Raw genomic sequence first — 18703 nt, 5'->3', positions numbered from 1 at the left:
ACAGCACCAGAGCTGGGAACTTCCATGCAGTGCTGGGGGGGAACAAGGGTCGTGGTGAGCTATCTCTCCAGCCCCTAGGTTTAACTTCTTCTATTTTTATAATATATTTTATTTATTATTCATTTTAATGGGAGAGGGAGAGAGAAAGAGGCACAGAGAAACGGGGTCCTATCAGTCCAGCATTGTGTGCAGGATGGAATGGGCAGGAGCAGGAAGGCTGCGTACATACTGTCCAAGTGGGAAGACCTTATGGACAAGCGGTGAACAAGAGGGCAGATAAATACACCCTCCATGCACAAGGTGATTCCGTTTTAGCTGATACCAATCTCTTTAAAAGAAGAGGGGGGACTGGGCGGCAGCACACCAGGGCACCAGGTTAAGCGCACATTGTACCAAATGAAAGGACCCATGCAATGATCCCCTGGTGGACAGAAATCAAGCAACCTCCTAAGACAGCAAGCAGAACACAAGAGTGATCAGGACATGGGCCTAGGAGCTGCCAGCACAGGGCCAATAGCTCAAAGCACCTGTTAATATACATTTTCCTCACATTACACATAACTCTGAATCATAGTTTGGAGTAAGGAATAAATAAAAGATTCTTCCCCTCTGAACTACTCCTCACCTAATAATGATGGCAGAAGGAAAAGGTATTTATTTACTAACTACTAGCTGTCTACTAATGTCTAAACATAAATGTTTAAATTTGGCTTATGCATACAAGAAAGGCAAACAACAGTCAAAGTGCAGTTTAGAAGATGCTAAATATACAATAACCAAGAGCCCCACTGTTTATTCTTTAACTCTATGACTAAACGAGCAGTTCCTAGTTCTATGATGACCTTTTTCCTCAAAGCTTTCTTCCTCAGACTACTAGGGTATACAAACAGTAGAGCTCACAACTCTGTCAGCAAAGTCCATTGCTTTGTGGGTTTACAGGCTGTAACACTACATGTTGGCAGTGGAAATTAGTTCATCTTTATCTGAGAAAGTGGGATGCATTGGATCGACCTTCTCGTGGTGTATCCTGTGAGTACCCATTCATTGGGGAAACTGACTATCCTTCCTAGCCAACTGAATCCACATGGATCCCAGTCACTTTCAAAGCCAGCAACAAGCAGCTCCTGACAGCTTTCAACCTGACGCTGTTGACTGGCTACAGAAGAAGATCTGAGAAAGTGGAATTGTGATGGTCTGGATATTCTAATTCAATCTACAAAGCTCTAACTCCATAAACAACCTATTAATTCAATCAAATATTTGCTGTTAACTTTTCACTTTAAAGATCTTAATAAAAACATGCACCTCTGAGGTGCTAGATACTATTATAATGAAAACACACTGATAAAATATATGCTAATACAACATTAAGTTCCTGATACTTTTTTAGTGCCATTAGTGCATCTTTAAATTTCTCTATTATTAAATGAAATTCATTACACAATTAAACTATGACACAGGTGCTTAGAACACATATGTGGGCTTATTGTGCTTATGAGCACTCACCTGATTGGGGATGTTTTCTTTCACATGTGTCCAGGCCCCAGCTTTATATAAATACTGGGCTGGGCTTAGAAATTTTGCTCTATATTCAGAATTCACCTTCCTACCAGAAATAAAATGAGAGTGAATATTTCAACATGTTGACCATCAAAGCAGCATAGTTTCTTACAAAATACATACCCAAGCCTTTGATGTCTCCAAGGAGTAAGCTTCTTTTTAGGCTGGTTTGAGTCTTTCGATTCCATCTCTTCTTCTAGTTTTAAAGGATCATCTACTTTATTACACTAATATAAAAACAAGAACAAAGTGAAAACACTTATGTTATAAAATACACTAGACAACTAGACTACAATTCCAGTTTTAGAAATGTTTTTAAGTCTGAAAGATAACAACTCACAAGAAACCAATAAACAATTGTGAAGTTACTAGACAGTTGGCTTTTTAAAGTATACATGAGGATATATTATCATCTCCTAACAATAAGAATGTTATATCTTTGGCTAGGAAAAAAAAAAGCTTTAATTAACAAATACACATTTTTCAAACTCAGAGCTGAGGCCTCTCTGGCTCTCTTTGTGCTTCTAAATAAAATAAAATAAGCATTTATGTAAATAAAGGTAATACTGAATGGTAGTTTTAACTTGGCTTGGATATTCTAAATTTATAGTTGTGTTATAGTCATTAAACAAAGTCTGGATGAGTAACTTGCTACACTGTATTATTACTGAGCAACTTTTTCATACACAAGAGCATCATAGATTCTATATGTATAATTTATATGTACATATAATTTCTGTTTTAGAGCCCATAAAGTACCATGTATGCTATTCCAAGAGATTCTAAAATAGGATTTACATCATATTTACCTATAATTTACAATAATTCTAACTTGATGCTGCAACTTAAATAGCCATAATTTCACACAGGAGCAGGTGTTTGTATATCCTGTGGTAAACCCTGTGAATTATAACGCCTATAATCTGGCATGCTAAAGTTTTGATTTAAAATATGTTTATTTCATTTCCACTACTTAATTTAAGGTTTGTTCATTTGTTCTTTTTAACCTGTGTCATTGGATTGGAGCATCTCACAATGGAAAGATCATCATCCCTGGGCCAACTTTTTCATTCTTTCTTTCTTTCTTTTTTTTTTTTTTAGTAGAGAGATGAAGAGACACGGAAGAAAGGCACCACAGCATTGGTTTACCATTCATGGAGTTTCCCCCAGAACCATGACGCTCCCATATGGTGCTGGAGTTAAGACCCAGGGCCTCATGCTTTGTAAAGTGAGTTCTATCAAGTGAGCTAGCTAGTGGCCCTTAAAGCATTCGTTTCTATTGGTCTTAATCCTAGAGCTCACTTGATATCATACTCACCTGCAGCACTGCTAAGCACACATGCCCAGTATTATATTTGGTTATTTACATCTGTGTCTCTCCACTAGCCCATGGGCTGCTTAGAGATCTAGTGCAGTTATCATTGTATTCAAAAGTTACAACTACCTGGCTGCTAAGTGTGCTCAATGAACAGTAACACATGAATTAGTGAACTGGATAGAAGAAAAAAAAAATGTCTGTGGTAAGGGAAAGACAATGAAGACTTAAAATTACAAGAATTTTGTTTTGCTTAAAGTTAATAGTTGAGGGCTAGGGAAATTGTGCAGAGGTATCACACTAGACTTTCATGCCTGAGAACCTAGTTTGTAAATTCAACCCCTGGCACCACTGTATTCCAGAGCTGAGCTGTGTGTGTGTGTGTGTGTGTGTGTGTGTGTGTGTGTGTGTGTGTGTGTAAGTAAGTAAGTAGGGTAAATATTTTTTAAAGAATTGGGGTGTGTGTGTGTGTGTGTGTGTGTGTTTAAGTAAGAAATATTTTTAAAAGAATTTAACCAAAGCTGTATAAAATAAAAGGCTGGGGAGATAGCATAATGGTTATGTAAAAGCACTTTCATGCCTGAGACTCCCAGGTTCAATCCCTAGTATCATCATAAACCAGAAATGAGCAGTGCTCTAGTTAAAATAACAATAATAATAAATAAAGTTAAAGGTTACCACATACCTGTCTTTCAGGAGATACTGTCTCTAGTTTCCCGTTCTCTTTCAAATTATTTCTCAATTTGGGTTCCTTCACTGGAGATAAACCCTTGAAATTTCTCTTGTATTCAGTTTCATGAATGATTGAGTTACCTTTGAATTGTGGGGCAAATTTGCTTTTATTGTGGAAAACCTTGAGACAAAAAATGAACTGAGTTTAGTTTTCTGTTGGCTAAATATGCAGAACTGAGATAAAAATCCTTTAAAAATTTCACACATACAGTTGAGTAATGATACAAAAAAGTGAATTTATATATAATTTGTAATTTTACTCCAAAAGGCCACAAAAGCAAAAATAAGACAAATGGAATTTCACCAAACTTAAAAAAAAAAAAAAAAAAGCTCTTTTCTATAAAATCAGTAATGTAAAGGGACAATGAATAGGAAGAAATCTCTGCAAATCATTTAGCAGGTAAGGAAGGGGTTAATATGCAAAAATATATGAAGATGTCAATTCAATAGCAAAATAACAAGCCAATTAAAAGAGGCCAGAAAAACACAGAGGTCAATGGACGAGGATAGTGAGTCTATAAATAAACACACACACACAATCAATTAATGTAAGGAAAGGAAGTCAAGAATTCACAGCGAACAAAGGGCCACTCTAATAAATAATGTTTAAAAAACTAGACAGTTTAAAAAACTAAAAGGAAATTGACCACTGTCTAAAAACAACACATAAAAACCAAGTCAAACATAAGACCTGAAACCCCAAGACTAAAAGTAAACCTAGGGTAAACTCTTTTACCTCGGTCCTCGTTTTCTTTCTCTCTCTCTCTCTCTCTCTCTCTCTCTCTCTCTCTCTTTTACCCATGGTTTATAATTCTTTGTAAGTTTAAGTTTCAGAAGTACAGCTTCACACCTTGCTATGTGTATAAGCCTCACAGCATCATCACTAAGTTTTAATGCCATTCTTCTCATCAGAGTGACCCTTAACCTTTCTTTCCACCTTCCTCCCCTACCTTTTTGGTAACTATTATAGTTTTCACAGTTTGACATCAATCTTGGTAATGATTTAACGCCATAACCAAAGGTGACAAAAGTAAAAGTCAATGGGACTACATCACCTAAAATACTTCTGTACATCAAAGGAAACCATCAAGAAAATGAAAAAGTAACCTACCAAACAGATGAAATTATTTACAAATCTTATACCTGGTAAGTGGTCAAAATCCAAAATAATAAAGAACTCATAAGACTCAATAGAAAATAAACAATATGATTTTAAAATGCACAGAGAACTGAATACATATATTTCCAACAAAGCCACAGAAATAGCTAACATGTACACAAACAACAGGTGCCCAGCCTCACTTAACCTGAAGGACACTGTGGTAAACTCAAACCGCAATGTCCTCTCTATCATCTCATGCCATTAAAATGGACAACATCAAAAGACCAATAGTAGCAAGTGTGTGAGGATACAGAGAAAATACAAAGACTGAAAGCCTGTACATTGCTGATGAGAATGAAAACTGGCATAAGTATTGGGGAAATAGAATGAACTTTCTCAAAAAATTAAAAAATAGAACTGTTATGGCTCAGCAATTTCACTTTCTGGTATATATCCCAAGGAAATAAAATTAGTATCTCAGAGAGATATCTGTACTCCCATGTCCACTCGCCATGATTTACAAGAGCCAAGATAATGCAATCAACCTATGTGTTCATCAAAAGATAAAAAAAAATGAGGTGTATATATGTTGTATTTTATATTGTAATAAAATTTTAGCTGCATGTATATATTTGTAGTAATCAATGAAATAACACTGACTCTTAAGAGGAAAAAAAAAAGAGAATGCTATTTATAACATGGACAAAACAGGAGAACATAGGTTAAGTGGAAAAAAAGCCTGGCACAGAAAAGCAAAGACTATATGACCTCACATGTGGAATCTAAAAAAGTTGAATAGAAGTAGACAGTGGAATGGTGGTTGCCAGGGGTTAGAAGGTGGAACAAGTGAGGAAATTTTCATCACATGATACAAAGATAAATTCTGGACCTCTAAAGTACATCTTGGTGACCATAAGTAGCAATGTTGTACAGATACCAAAATGTTACTAAGCAGAGCTCAAGCATTCTTTTTTATTATTATTTTATTTATTTTCCCTTTTGTTGCCCTTGTTTTTATTGTTGTTGTAGTTATTGTTGTTGCCATCATTGTTAAATAGGACAGAGAGAAATGGAGAGAGGAGGGGAAGACAGAGAGGGGAAGAGAAAGACACCTGCAGACTTGCTTCACCACTTGTGAAGCGACTCCCCTGCAAGTGGGGAGCTGGGAGCTCGAAACGGGATCCTTATGCTGGTCCTTATGCTTGGCACCATGTGCACTTAAACCGCTGCGCTACCGCCCAACTCCCTCAAGTGTTCTTATTACCCAAAAAAGATGACTGAGGTGTTAAACAATTAACTTGACTGAGGTGATCATTTCACAATGCATACACACATCAAGCATCAAATGATCACTGCAAATATATCATTTTTATTGTCAGTTATACCTCAATTAAGGTAGAAAAAAAAACCCAAAGGTCAACTTTTTATACTTATTAATATGTTGTGAATAATAGTTACTGCAATCAAAATAATGCTTGTGCCAAAAGAAACAGCAATCCCAAAGTTTCCTATTCTTCCTTCCCATAATTTTGGTAATGAGATAAATAAAAGTGGCTTAATTATGTGAGCACAAACATTAGCTTTATAAGACAGCTCTTCTCACTGCTCTAGGATTCTCTCTTCCTCAACATTAAACGTTTTTCTTTCTGCAACAGTAAGAAAATTTTAACATCTGGCACTCATTTGTAGTTTTTTCCTCTGCTTAACTATTTTTAGCTCTAAAAAGTTAAAATTAAGGTAATTGCTATGTTTCTATTTTTAAATACATCCTCTTGCCCTTAATATTTCATATTGTAGGGCAGGGGTAGATAGCATAATGGTTATGCAAACAGGCTCTCATGCCTGTTGCTCCAAAGTCCCAGGTTCAATCCTCCACACCACCATAAGCCAGGGCTGAGCAGTGCTCTGGTTAAAAGGAAAGCAAATAAAAAAGACCTGTTGTTCAAATGAGATATATCATAGTTGTATAACTCTGAATATGCATCTCCATAACAGACCAAATCTAACAGATTTAAGGAAAGTATAATTTCTAGAACTTCTCTGCCAAAAGAAGTTTACATATTAAGTTTACATACTCCTTTACATATTAAGATATCCTTTCAAAAAACAGGTACATGTCCACCAAAAAAAAAAAAAAAAAAAAAATTGATCCATACTCCCAGTAGGGGGAGAAGTGATAGGAAGAAGAGAATAAGAGGGCTCTGAACTTTGGCTCCATCAGCACCCAGAGAGGAGGAAGAAGGGAGGGGCATTTGGATGTAGTAACAGGGTTATGAGTGGCTTAGAGGGGTAAGGAAGGGGGCAATTATGTACAAATCTAGACAGACAATTGCAGAGATGATAGTTAACACATGTCTGTAACCTTGGTAGAACTGTGGTGGCTTGCAATAGACAGACTTGGGAGTCAGAATTCTGGTAGTGGGAACGGTATGGCATTATACTCCTGTTGACATGTAAGTTTGTAAATCAATATTAAATCACTAATAATATTTTTAAAAGAAAAAAATAAAGACTAGGTACATATTAAAGTACAAATGAACAACTCTTTTATGTTTTAAATGTTCCCCAGTAGCACACCTTCAAAATTTCTGTCATAGTTCTCTAATACACATACCCTAAAATTGGTATGGTTTGGACAAAAAAAGCATGTGTTGCCAAACCCTCAACAATAAACCAATAAAAATAACTAAACTAATAAAACTCTATGTGAAGTTACTAATAGCGACTTACATTATTTTATACACCTGATCCTATAAGACATATCCATACATTGCTTTCATGGAAATGTGTAAAAAGCTGCCCAAAGTTTTAAAAATCAAAAATGAGCTTTGACTGAATCGGCATTAGCTTAAAGGTCAAATACTCTATGAAAGCTGAGCAATCACAATTTTGATGTTATAGTTGTGTAGGTATGCTTACTATCCCAGAGTACTGGCAAGCCAACCAAAGAAGTTCTCGTGCCACTTTCTAGGTTAATAAGGGTTATATACCACGCTGTCATTTTATATGGTCATGAAATTTACATAACTGCTTAACATGACTGAAAAGCAAATCCCAAAATATCAGTAATTATAGGATAACGTATATTGTGGCATAACGTGACCAATGCTACTGTCTGCATGTATCTGATCGTCCTCTTGGCTCTTAGAGGTAATTTAAAAAAATGAATGCTGAAATTCAGGAAAATGAACATGAAGAGAATATAAAAAGGTGTGTGACTACAAAAAAAAAAAAACAAAGATCACCTTTGGTCTAGACTCCCAGAGGGATATAGGGCAGCTTCCAATGGAGGGGATGGGATGTGGAACTCTGGTGGTAGGAATTGTGTGGAATTGCACCCCTCCTATCCCACAATCTTGTCGATCATTATTAAATCACTAATTAAAAAAAAAAAAATTTAAAGAAAGAAAAAGAAAGATCATGAAAAAAAAAAGAAAAAAACCTGTCAGGGGTCTCTGGGATGTGAAAGAACTCCACATGCAGGACAAGAAATTGGTTAGGACATAAATGAGAGTTCAGAGCTCTAGGACTGCTTAGAGGATGATAAATGCAAAAAGCAGAGTGTTTCTTAGTAGTGAGCTTAGCATTAAAACTACACAAGAGGGTGGGGGGGTAGATAGCATAATGGTTATGCAAACAGACTCTCATGCCTGAGGCTCTGAAGTCCCAGGTTCAATCCCCTGTACCACCAAAAGCCAGAGCTGAGCAGTGCTCTGGTTAAAACAAACAAACAACAAACTACACAAGAGTACAACGAAATGAAGTATCACAACACATTTAATTACCATATACATTTTGAATTTTACAAATATAGTTGAATTGACAAGCTCTATGACTGTTCATTTGACTCAAGGATGAAACTATGCATCTTATGTTCTTTCAACATATTCTGTATTCATCAAGGTAAACACCTAAAACAGTTGTGCTTTGCTTAGAAGCCAGAAAACATGCAGTATGTTAGTCAACTCAGTGCAACATTTTAGAATAAAAACCAATCGAATGATCTTTATATAAAAAAAAATTTCACAGCATACAAAAACTTACCAGTCCCCAACTTTTCCTAATCCTGTGTCCTATCTAGGTTATGTGATGGATCTGGCAACAGTGATCATCAGTAGCCTAGGACAGTATAATATTACTACTAGAAATCAAAAGCCATAGCATGGTTTCTTAGCAAAACTCTCATTTTCACTTTTATAGAAACTACCTCCAGACTTAGTGCAATTTCTTTCAGCATTTAATCCTAATGTAAATCTGAAACACTAGATCAGATGTGACAATTAAAGAAAAAAAAAGGATTACACATCAAACTACCTGATTGGCTGTAAAAACAGGCGCCGTTTGCTTAGGAGTCTTCCAAACAAACTGCCTTTGATACTCTGAATTTCTCAAGACATTATGTGAAGGAGGAACCATCAATCCAGCTTTCTTCTGAAGAAGTCTATCCAACTGTTTTGGGGGGGAAAGTTTCACTCAAAATCATTAAAAATTTCTTCCCACTCCACTCCCCAGTCCTGTCAAAAACATGTAACATCAAAGCCATCCTGATCACAAAAATTTTGATGTGTGCAACTGCAACACTGTTCACTATGTACACACTGGGAAACAACTTTTTTCAACTGATAATCTTCCTTTTAGATTGCCAATTCAAAATTCTTTGGATACTATCACGTAATTATTTTTGCATTCCACATAAAGGTAGTATTTCTCAATCCCGACCAATTATTCACAATTAAATCTATCACTAAAATAACAAAAACACCTTGCCTTATCCATACATGGCTTCTGGAACACCCCTTTCCTCCACCCCACCAGACTTACACATTAATCCCTCTATGGCCTCTGGTTTTAGCAACAAGTCAGATTCTTCCCCAACACTTGTCAGACTCTATTGTTCCAGTCAGCAGTGGACAAGAAATAGGAAAGGAGCAGTGGAGTGTGGAACATGTGGGTGGCAGTCCCTGCAGACTCTACTTATGTGCTTGTAGGGACCTTCCGGAGGCCAGCTGTGACATAAGAGAGCAGAACTGCAAGATCTTTGAGATCCGGCCAGAACTCTCCTTCCGTTTTCACTTTGACAACTGAGGTTCTGTTTGTTTTTTCTTGCTGGTACACAGTGAGAAACCGAAAGGGACCTAGGTAGAGGTCAGCACACTCCTCATGCCAGATAATACGCCCTACACTCCTCCTCCTCAACTTGATCTCTCCCTTAGGATTCAGGTGCAGATTTATGACAAATAAAATCCAGAGGCAGGCTGCCCACCCAATGAGGGGATATATTAAGGTAGCCAGTACAAAATAGCCACTGATAAGAATAGAACCAAATTCACAGTCACTAAAGCCAACCAACCCTTTTATAACTTCTTAGTAAGATACTATTATTAGACAAGTAAGCAATGAAAAAACCGTCAGCACAAAATGTAACATTATTAAAACAATGATGAAGTCTACAAATAATTCTTTCTGAACATAAATGGTGAATATACTTACCCCATTGTCTATATTTTCTGAAGGAAGCTTGGTAGGACATTCAGGCTCCACACTTTGATTAACTGGTGCATGCTTTGCTATGACATCCTTATTATTTTCCACAATATTTGAAGCCGCTTCAGCTCCAGAATCTGTAGAGTGAGACCTGGTTCTCTTGGGAACCCTCAAAGTTTCTAATGCAAGAACACTTTCTCCGTTGACATTGGCTTTTTGCTCTGTCTCTTGTGATCCTAGGACTTTGGGTTCTGGCAATACAGCCATATCATTCTCTGAGATAGCTCCATTCCACTCAAGAGATTTTGAAATCTGTGGGTCAGGGCAAGGGACTCTTCTTTTTGAAATAAAACTTGGCTCTCTGGTGATTCCTACAAAATATAGAAAACAAAAATAGCAATTACCAGAGCATACAATTACAAAGACAATTTTTAGTACCTCTGAGACTGGGGACAGATGGTGGTGCACTCAAGCGCACAGAGTACTAACTATGCACAAGGACCCACGCAAGTACCCAGGCTCTAGGTCCCACTCCCCACCTGCAGTGGTTAACACTTCATGAGGGGTGAAGCAGGTCTGCAGGTGTCTATATTTTTCTCTCCCTATCTCCCCCCTCCTCAATTTCTCAAATTTCTCCTCAATTTCCTATCAAATAAAATTGGGAAAAGAAAAAAAAATGACCATCAGAGTGGTGGATTCATAGTGCTGGCACAATGCCTCAGCAATAACTATGGAGGGAAAAGAGAACTTCTGAGAGGAGATATAGAATCAAAATTCAGTGGCAATTCATACAACATTCTTCATGTTTTAAGGTAAAAAAGTAGTAAAAAAGAATGGTTTTTCAACATCAAATGTTCAAGTATGCTTTAAAGGAATATTAAAAGTTTGACCTTAAAACACATTTAATTGGGGTCACGATGTTTGAGTGATCCTAACACAAATCACTAGAGCTACAATGTGATGGAACTGGCAAGCCAGGCAATCCATGCTGCCTCCGTTTCTAATTACTTTCCTGTGCTACTTTATAGAACAATGGGCCCTAGTACGGTCACACTTTGGAACTTCACACAAAGCTTCTCTTATGCAGAACAGACCAAGATGAGAAGGGACGAGGTGTCATTAGACTGGCTCTTAGTTCTACATTTGTCTTGATTTCCTGAGACTTAAAGAAAATGAACCCCTTTCACAAGAGGTAAGATACTAGTCCTCTATATTTCTGTCTGGCAAGCTAATGTCCAAAAATGTAACCTTCTACCCAGGTAAGAGGAGCTCGGTGGAATGACAGCAACTGAGATAGCACCCCAGTTTGGCGCTGTTCTTTAAATAGACAGGGGTGAGTGGGATTAATACTAGAAGGGAAAGGGGACAGATGAAAGGGGTGATGAGAAAGAAAGCTCCAGATGGCAGGTGTAGCTCATCTGAAGATCAGTTTGGGGAAAAAGCACATATGGAAGTCAGGATGTGGAAAAGAATTCTCTTCAGCTGCTTTTTTTTTTTTTTTTTTCTGACAGGAGGTAAATCCTGAGTCCTTTAGCCTCCATCATGGATGTTGCCCTCATCAAACTGAGGGTCCTCACCCTTACAAAGTTTTCCTAGACCAGTAGCCTTCAAATTGGGTGCATACATGTCTGAAAGCACATAAAGACATTTGGGAGGTGGTGGGTGGGGGTACGAAAGGGAAAAAAAAAAAAAAGCAGCTGAAGGGACTCCTGTTCCAGATCCTAAAGTCTGTATGTGCTCTTTCCTAACACTGATTTTCATAAGAACGACAATGGCCATGTGTAGTCACGAAGCCTTTCATAATGACCCTTTTCCCATTTTACAAACAACCAAAAACCACACCTTTCAGTGAGTTCCAAGCAACAACAACAACCAAAAAAAAAAAAAAAAAAAAAACCTCATAGGTGGGAAGGACAAAGGGGTAATTCAAGAAAGCATTAACTCCTAAGGGAGAATATTCAACAACAAAGCACAGAAGGCAGAAAACTAGAAATAACAACGAAATAGTACTCTATTTCATCCAGCACCACAACTTTCCCACCTACCTAGCCCAGAATTAAAATTTAGCTCTTAAGGGAGTTGTCGTGTGAAATGTTTGTATGCATTTCGGCGCATTTATTTGAAGTGAAAAATAAAGCTAGACTCAAAAGAAAATCAACATTGACGTTACTGACTACCCATACACATTTACAACTGAATGAGCTAAAGTGGCAGAAAATAAGAAAAATATATAAAGTGTATATATAATGTTCAAGATATCAGAAATCACACCTTTCGTATCTATTCATATATAATAAAATAAATATCAATTTTAAAATGTAAAGGGCTGCAAAGACTTTCCAAGTCCTTTCAGGGTGTATAAAAGGGAAAAGTTTGAAGATCATTGCTCTATAACAGAGAGTGAGGCTTCAGATAGAAACGCAAGAAGAGAGGGGAAGAATCTCAAGTGACCTGCCTTTGTTTCCCAGCACCAACAAATGTGGGGGGGGGGGGGAGGCAATGAAAAATTGCTCACTTTGGGGGTGCTAGGCGGTAAGCATAACAGGTTATTAAGCGCACAAGGCACGAAGCCCAAGGACAGGCATAAGGATCCCGGTGTAAGCCCCAGGTTCTCCACCTGCAGTGAAGTAAGGGCTTAACAAGCCATGAAGCAGGTCTGCAGGTGTTTTATCTTTTTCTCCCTCTCTGTCTTCCCTTCCTCCTCTCTCGATTTCTCTCTATCCTATCCAACAACAGCAATAACAATATGGAAAAAATGGCCGCCAGGAGCAGTGGATTCACAGGGCAAGCACCGAGCCCCAGTGATAACACTGGAAGCAAAATGAATAAATAAATAAATAGCTCACTTGGATAGTGCACTTGCTCTGTAATGGCCATGACCCAGCTTTGAGCCTGGTCCCCACCTCACTGAGGCAAACTTTGGTGCCGATGTCTTTCTATTTAAAAAAAAAAAAAAAAAAAAAAAAAAAAAAGGTAAGCCAGGAAAAGCGAAGCCTCAGTGACAATTTTTTTTTTTAAGAATTTCAGGCAAGGCCCACAAAACACTGATGTTGAACACTACTAATCTTCTACTCCCCTTTCTGAACATCCAGGAGTTCAACTTTAAAACACAAACCCTTCATATTCCATTAATATGCATCCTTTATATTGTGCCAAACTCCAAACTTTCTGTTCCCACTATCTCATTTCATTAACCTGACTCTGAAGTGTAGATGATGTAAGGAAAAATGTTATCTAGATAGCAAACAAATGTCATCATATACACCTAGGTCTTCTGTGGGGTATCTGTATTTTACAAGATATTTCTGGATTCTTAATCTAATGGAGTCTCCAACTTGTAAAATTTCTAGTCACCAGAAGAGGATTATGAGCACCAAACTGCCCAAGATGCAGGGCTGCACAGCCTCTAAAGTCCGGCTCTGGGAGCCAGGCGGTAGCACAGCGGGTTAAGCAGGCACGGCGCCAAGTGCAAGGACAGGTGTAAATATCCCGGTTCGAGCCCCTGGTTCCCCACCTGCAGGGGAATCACTTCACAGGCGGTGAATGAAGCAGGTCTGCAAGTGTCTTTCTCAGCAGGTCTTTCTCTCCCCCTCTGTCTTCCCCTCCTCTCTCCATTTCTCTGTCCTATCAAACAACGACGACAGCAATGAAAACAACAGTAATAATGATGACAAACAAGGGCAACAAAAAGGGAAAAGAATATAAAAAAATAAATAAAATTAAAAAATAAAAAAGTCAGGGAGTCGGGCTGTAGCGCAGTGGGTTAAGCGCAGGTGGCACAAAGCACAAGGACCGAACGGCATAAGGATGCCGGTTCGAACCCCGGCTCCCCACCTGCAGGGGAGTCGCTTCACAGGCGGTGAAGCAGGTCTGCAGGTGTCTATCTTTCTCTCCTCCTCTCTGTCTTCTCCTCCTCTCTCCATTTCTCTCTGTCCTATCCAACAATGACAACAACAATAATAACTACAACAATAAAACAACAAGGGCAACAAAAGGGAATAAATAAATAAAATAAATAAATTTTAAAAATAAATAAATAAAAATAAATAAAATTAAAAAGTCAGGCCCTGAGCAAAGAATCCTGATGCTTCAAAGAAACCCTAACAGATCCACCTAATCTAGCCCACTCTTCCCTTCATCCTCCATACTTAATCCTGGAAATACTCTCCTCCTTTTACTAATGTCCCAGGCTAAGAACCCAAGACAAAAGTCTCTTTTTCCGGCTCCAAACACCTGACATTTTGAAGAACGACATATCTTGCATCAACACTCTCATACATGACACGATGGACACCTAGCACTCACCTGCATGGATGTGCGTAGATGCACCAGGCACTATCTCATTTAACCCTTCCCCAACAATCGGTGCAGACCAGACAGACCAGATTTGCCAAAGGTCACATAGCTAGCATGAATTCAAAGTCTGCTTTTTTTTTAATTAACTCTAAGTTAGTTTCAATAGACAGTCCTGTGTGTCAACGCCCTGTGTTAGGTACTAGATGGGGATATGAAGGACAGAGCCCTGCTCTCAGAAACTGTATATTCCACTAAGGGAGAATTAAACAAGCAGCGAGAGTAGAGTCAGTGTGTCCTTTCTTTCCCCTCTAGCATGCTCTGGGAAACCATGGCCCAGGGCTCTGACTTCCCTATGAGACAGGGAAGAAGCAAGTGTGATGATGACAAGAGCATCACCTCTGAATTCAAATGCTTCGAACAAAATAATCCTAAAGTTAAATCATGGCTTTGCCATTTCCTAGTTGTAAATTGGGGATACTCTTCCTCAGGACTGTCTACTCACAGCTTCCACATCTTAGCACAAATGTCACCTCTTCAGAAAGGAGCTTCCTGATCATCAAGCTGAAGTGTAGTACTTCCACCTCTGTTACATTAGAAAAAAAAAAACGAGAGAGAGTGGTGGCCCAGAAGGTGGCACAGTGGATAAGGGATTGGACTCTCAAGCATGAGGTCCTGGATTTGATCCCTGGCAGCACATGTACCAGACTAATATCTGGTTCTTTTTCTCTCTCCTCCTATCTTCCTCATTAATAAATAAAATCTTTAAAAAAGAAAAAAAAAAGAATTTTTATAACAACCTGTAACTTCCTGGTTTATTGAAGAAGTTCCTTGTTTTATTGTTTCTCCCTGCCGTCTTTGTCTAATTTTTATCTGTTTCGAGGCAAAATATCTAGAAGATGGGAATAATTTTATCTCATAATAAACTTTTAGTAAATATCATTAAATAAGTCGGCCATGCCAACTGAACACAACGCATCACGTTTTCAGAATAAGTTTGTTTGTTTTCGAAAACTTAACCCAAAGGCTTTGGTGATGGTATAATGACTATTAGTCTGCTCCACTTACCTAACTGGTCTGATCTAAGTCCAGCCCATGGATGCCTTTGCCCCACTGAGGGATTATAAGACTCTGACAGATAGGACTTTTTCCACAGAAAGTTTCTCTGGTATTCACTCAGCCCCTGTAATGCAAAGCACAATCTGAATACAATTAATGAACCGGGTTATTTTTTTTTTGCAATTAATAAAAACTAGCCTAAAGCATAAATCAGTGTAAATAATTTGTGAACCTCTAAAAGAAGTTGGAAGGATTTAAGCTAATTATGCACAGACAAGCTCCTTAATGACAGCTCATATTTACCTAGCCCCGTGCTAAGTAGTGCACACATGTTTGCAGCCTTTAATCCTCACAACCACTTGAGGCAGACACTAGCAGGAATCCAAGGCTCAGTGGCTACCATTGTTTTGTTGTTGCTGTTGTTGTTTTGCTGGTTGTCTGACTGCAAAACCTTAACTCTTGTCAGGTAACAGGTGATCATTCAAGTGATCCTAACTAAACCCTCACCACGTACACACCGTTATGTCTTACGCCCGAGAACTTTCAAAACCTTGTGAAGTTAACCAAAGCCCTTAAACAGATGCCTAACTACGAAAGAAAAAAAAAGAAAGAAAAAGTGCATTTCTTGGTATCTTTTTTTCTTGTCATGGTTTCGTTCTTCCAGCCATTAAATGACAGACACTTTAAAGTCTAAAATGGATAAGAGGGACCAAAACATGCTGTCCCAGTGTGAAAGTTCCATAATATAATGTCCCCCTCCACCTCCATCCCTTTGGCAACCCTCCCCTCGCCCCCAGGCCATCTCAACACCCCCTAACCCTTCCGCTGCGCATCCCGGAAGTGCTGTGAGCTCAACGCAGGCAGGTGCAGACCCGCAGCATTAACCACAACGGGCCGGCTCCGCTGGGCCAGGGCGCGAGGCGCAGGCACTCGGGGGCCCGCACCCGCCTCGGCTCCCCACGGTAGTGTCCGGAGACCCGGGCCTCACCTTGAAGCGCACCGGCATCTCGCCGGTGCTGGAGCCCCAGCCACTCGGACAGTTAACGGGACAAAAAGCCCCGAGGGGGCGGGGCGACAACAGAAGGTTCCCTAGCAAAAGCTCCGGGCCCGCGTCCCCGACTACGCGCCGGCGCAATCCGCCCTAAGAGCCTCGAGTCCCGTCGCTCAGACTTGCCCCGCCCATTCTGCTGCTTTAACACCAATAGGGACTTGGAGAATCTCTCGTCCTTTTTATAAATTGACCAATCAGAGGGCTCTAAAGAGAGACACCCGCCTCCCCTCTCCAGTCCCTAGGGCTAACACAGAGCTAGCGGAAGGCCGACCAATGAGGTTCCCGGAAGCGGGGAGGGCGGAGCCCCCGCGGGAGCTTAGTCTTGGGGAGGGCTAGAAGCGTGCTGCTGCGCCACAATGGATCTGAGTGCTCCTGGGGTTCGGGGATCGCCGGACTTGTTGGGCCCAGTTCTTGACGTCATAAAACATAAAGGGGTTATCTTCATTCCAAAGAGCATGACATGCGGAACCCTTTTTTTTTCTTTTGCTACAAAGACCGTGTTCAGGTCTACTCTCCTGCATGTCAAATTCCAACGACCATCTGCTGCGTGGCGCTACATACTGTCACACCAAAAGGGAGAGATCAAAAAATAAATAGAGCTAATGCAAGCAAAAAAGAAAAAAAAAAGAAGTCTTTAGTGAATCTTGAAAGACAAACTGCTGCTGACTTCCAGTGATGTACTCAATCGCCCTGCCCGCCTCTGCCCACCACCAAAAAGATCTCAACATTAGCCAAGGCTGCGTCTCAAATATCAAAGTCTTGTATCTCCTCTTGCCATTTTTTTTCAAATAAAGTTTTGTTAACAGATTATAACCACGAATATGAATACATACTTCTTGAGATTCTACTACTGGCAGAAAAATTATGCTGACGCTGAAAATGGAAAAAAAAAAAAAAAAAAGTACATTGTCCTACACAGTAATGTAAAATACTTAGGAGAATGAATGAATTTACTCAATAGTGTATGGTGTGTCAAATTTCCAAACAAGAGATATAACTAGAAAACCCTATAGGCTATAGGCACTGAAAAGGAAGTCATTCCTATGGGAAGAAAATGACTAGAAAAAGCCTGGGGGAAGGGGAGGGGGAATGCAGTAACAGTTTTGTAAATTAGAAGCCATGAAATAAAGAGGGAAACAGGACAAAAGACTGATGTCTTAATGGAATAATGCCAGGTTTGAGAAACAATGAACTTTTCGTTTTTCATTTTATTGACTGAACAAAAGTATACCTTTCAGCTTTCAAATATTAATGTCAATCCTTGATGCAAAGGCTTGTCTTCCTGAATTAGAATTGATGTCTCTGTTCTTCTCCATCATCACTTAAAAATTCATTTGAAGGAGCCAACTGATATCTGCATCAAAGAGAATATTAAATTAATCCCTCTGCAGTCATGCATACAGAGGGCTCTTGGTAAATGTTAATTGGTGGTGACAGCATCTCTGTCATGTAAATTAAGAATGGCACAATCAAGACACAGTGGAACATAAAACAGAAGTCCATTGCAGGAAGGGAGCCTAGATCTTACAGGACTGGAAAGACACCATTCTAGTTGCACAGACAGCTTTAAAGTGAAATGATAAGAAAATTGAACCACACATGATAAAAATTACTTTAGTCACAACCTAAGTTTATTGAGATGTGTTATAAGAATAACTAACGAGAGTAGGGCGGTAGTGCAGTGGGTTAAGCGCACATGGAGCAAAGCACAAGGACTGGCATAAGGATCCCAGTTTGAGCCCCCAGCTCCCTGCCTGCAGAGGAGTCGCTTCACTAGTGGCTCTCTCCCTCTCTGTCTTCCCCTCCTCTCTCCATTTCTCTCTGTCCTTTCCAACAACGACCACAACAATAAAAAAAAAAAAAAAACAAGGACAATAAAAGGAAGGGAATAAATACATATTTTTTAAAAAAAAGAATAACTCAAGGAAGATTTTATTTTGTGATTTTAAAATAATAACATACCCCTAGCTTAAGCAAAGATGTAGAAATGAAAAAAGAAGCAACCTTTTAAAGTTTGTAACCTGTGTTTTAGTAGCTCTTAAACTCTACTACTGCAGGGAGCAAACCCCGGAGGATGCTCCCTAAGCATTCCAGGGAATTCCAAGGA

The 18703-nt window shown here is 39.1% G+C and overlaps 1 protein-coding gene across 6 annotated transcripts in view; it reads right to left on the bottom strand.

Annotated features, from left to right (window-relative positions):
• Positions 1–16885, bottom strand: part of MDM1 (Mdm1 nuclear protein) — a 37661-nt gene extending 20776 nt beyond the window's left edge. For 2 of the 6 annotated variants that reach the window (XM_016190540.2, XM_007528414.3), the window contains exons 1-7: positions 16534–16689; positions 15555–15669; positions 10200–10564; positions 9024–9158; positions 3561–3728; positions 1684–1787; positions 1507–1606 (exon numbers count right to left, since the gene is read on the bottom strand). In XM_016190540.2, coding sequence (XP_016046026.1) covers positions 1507–1606; positions 1684–1787; positions 3561–3728; positions 9024–9158; positions 10200–10564; positions 15555–15669; positions 16534–16551 — 1005 coding nt within the window. In that variant the 5' untranslated portion in view covers positions 16552–16689. Of the gene's footprint in view, positions 1–1506; positions 1607–1683; positions 1788–3560; positions 3729–9023; positions 9159–10199; positions 10565–15554; positions 15670–15848; positions 16140–16533; positions 16690–16867 lie in introns of those variants that run through there. The other 4 variants (XM_060194965.1, XM_060194963.1, XM_007528415.3 and 1 more) reach the window with 4 other exon arrangements.
• Between the last annotated feature and the right edge of the window lie 1818 nt (positions 16886–18703).

Source organism: Erinaceus europaeus, chromosome 7, assembly GCF_950295315.1.
Source record: "Erinaceus europaeus chromosome 7, mEriEur2.1, whole genome shotgun sequence".
Taxonomy (NCBI): domain Eukaryota; kingdom Metazoa; phylum Chordata; class Mammalia; order Eulipotyphla; family Erinaceidae; genus Erinaceus; species Erinaceus europaeus.
This window is presented reverse-complemented; position numbering and strand designations above follow the sequence as displayed.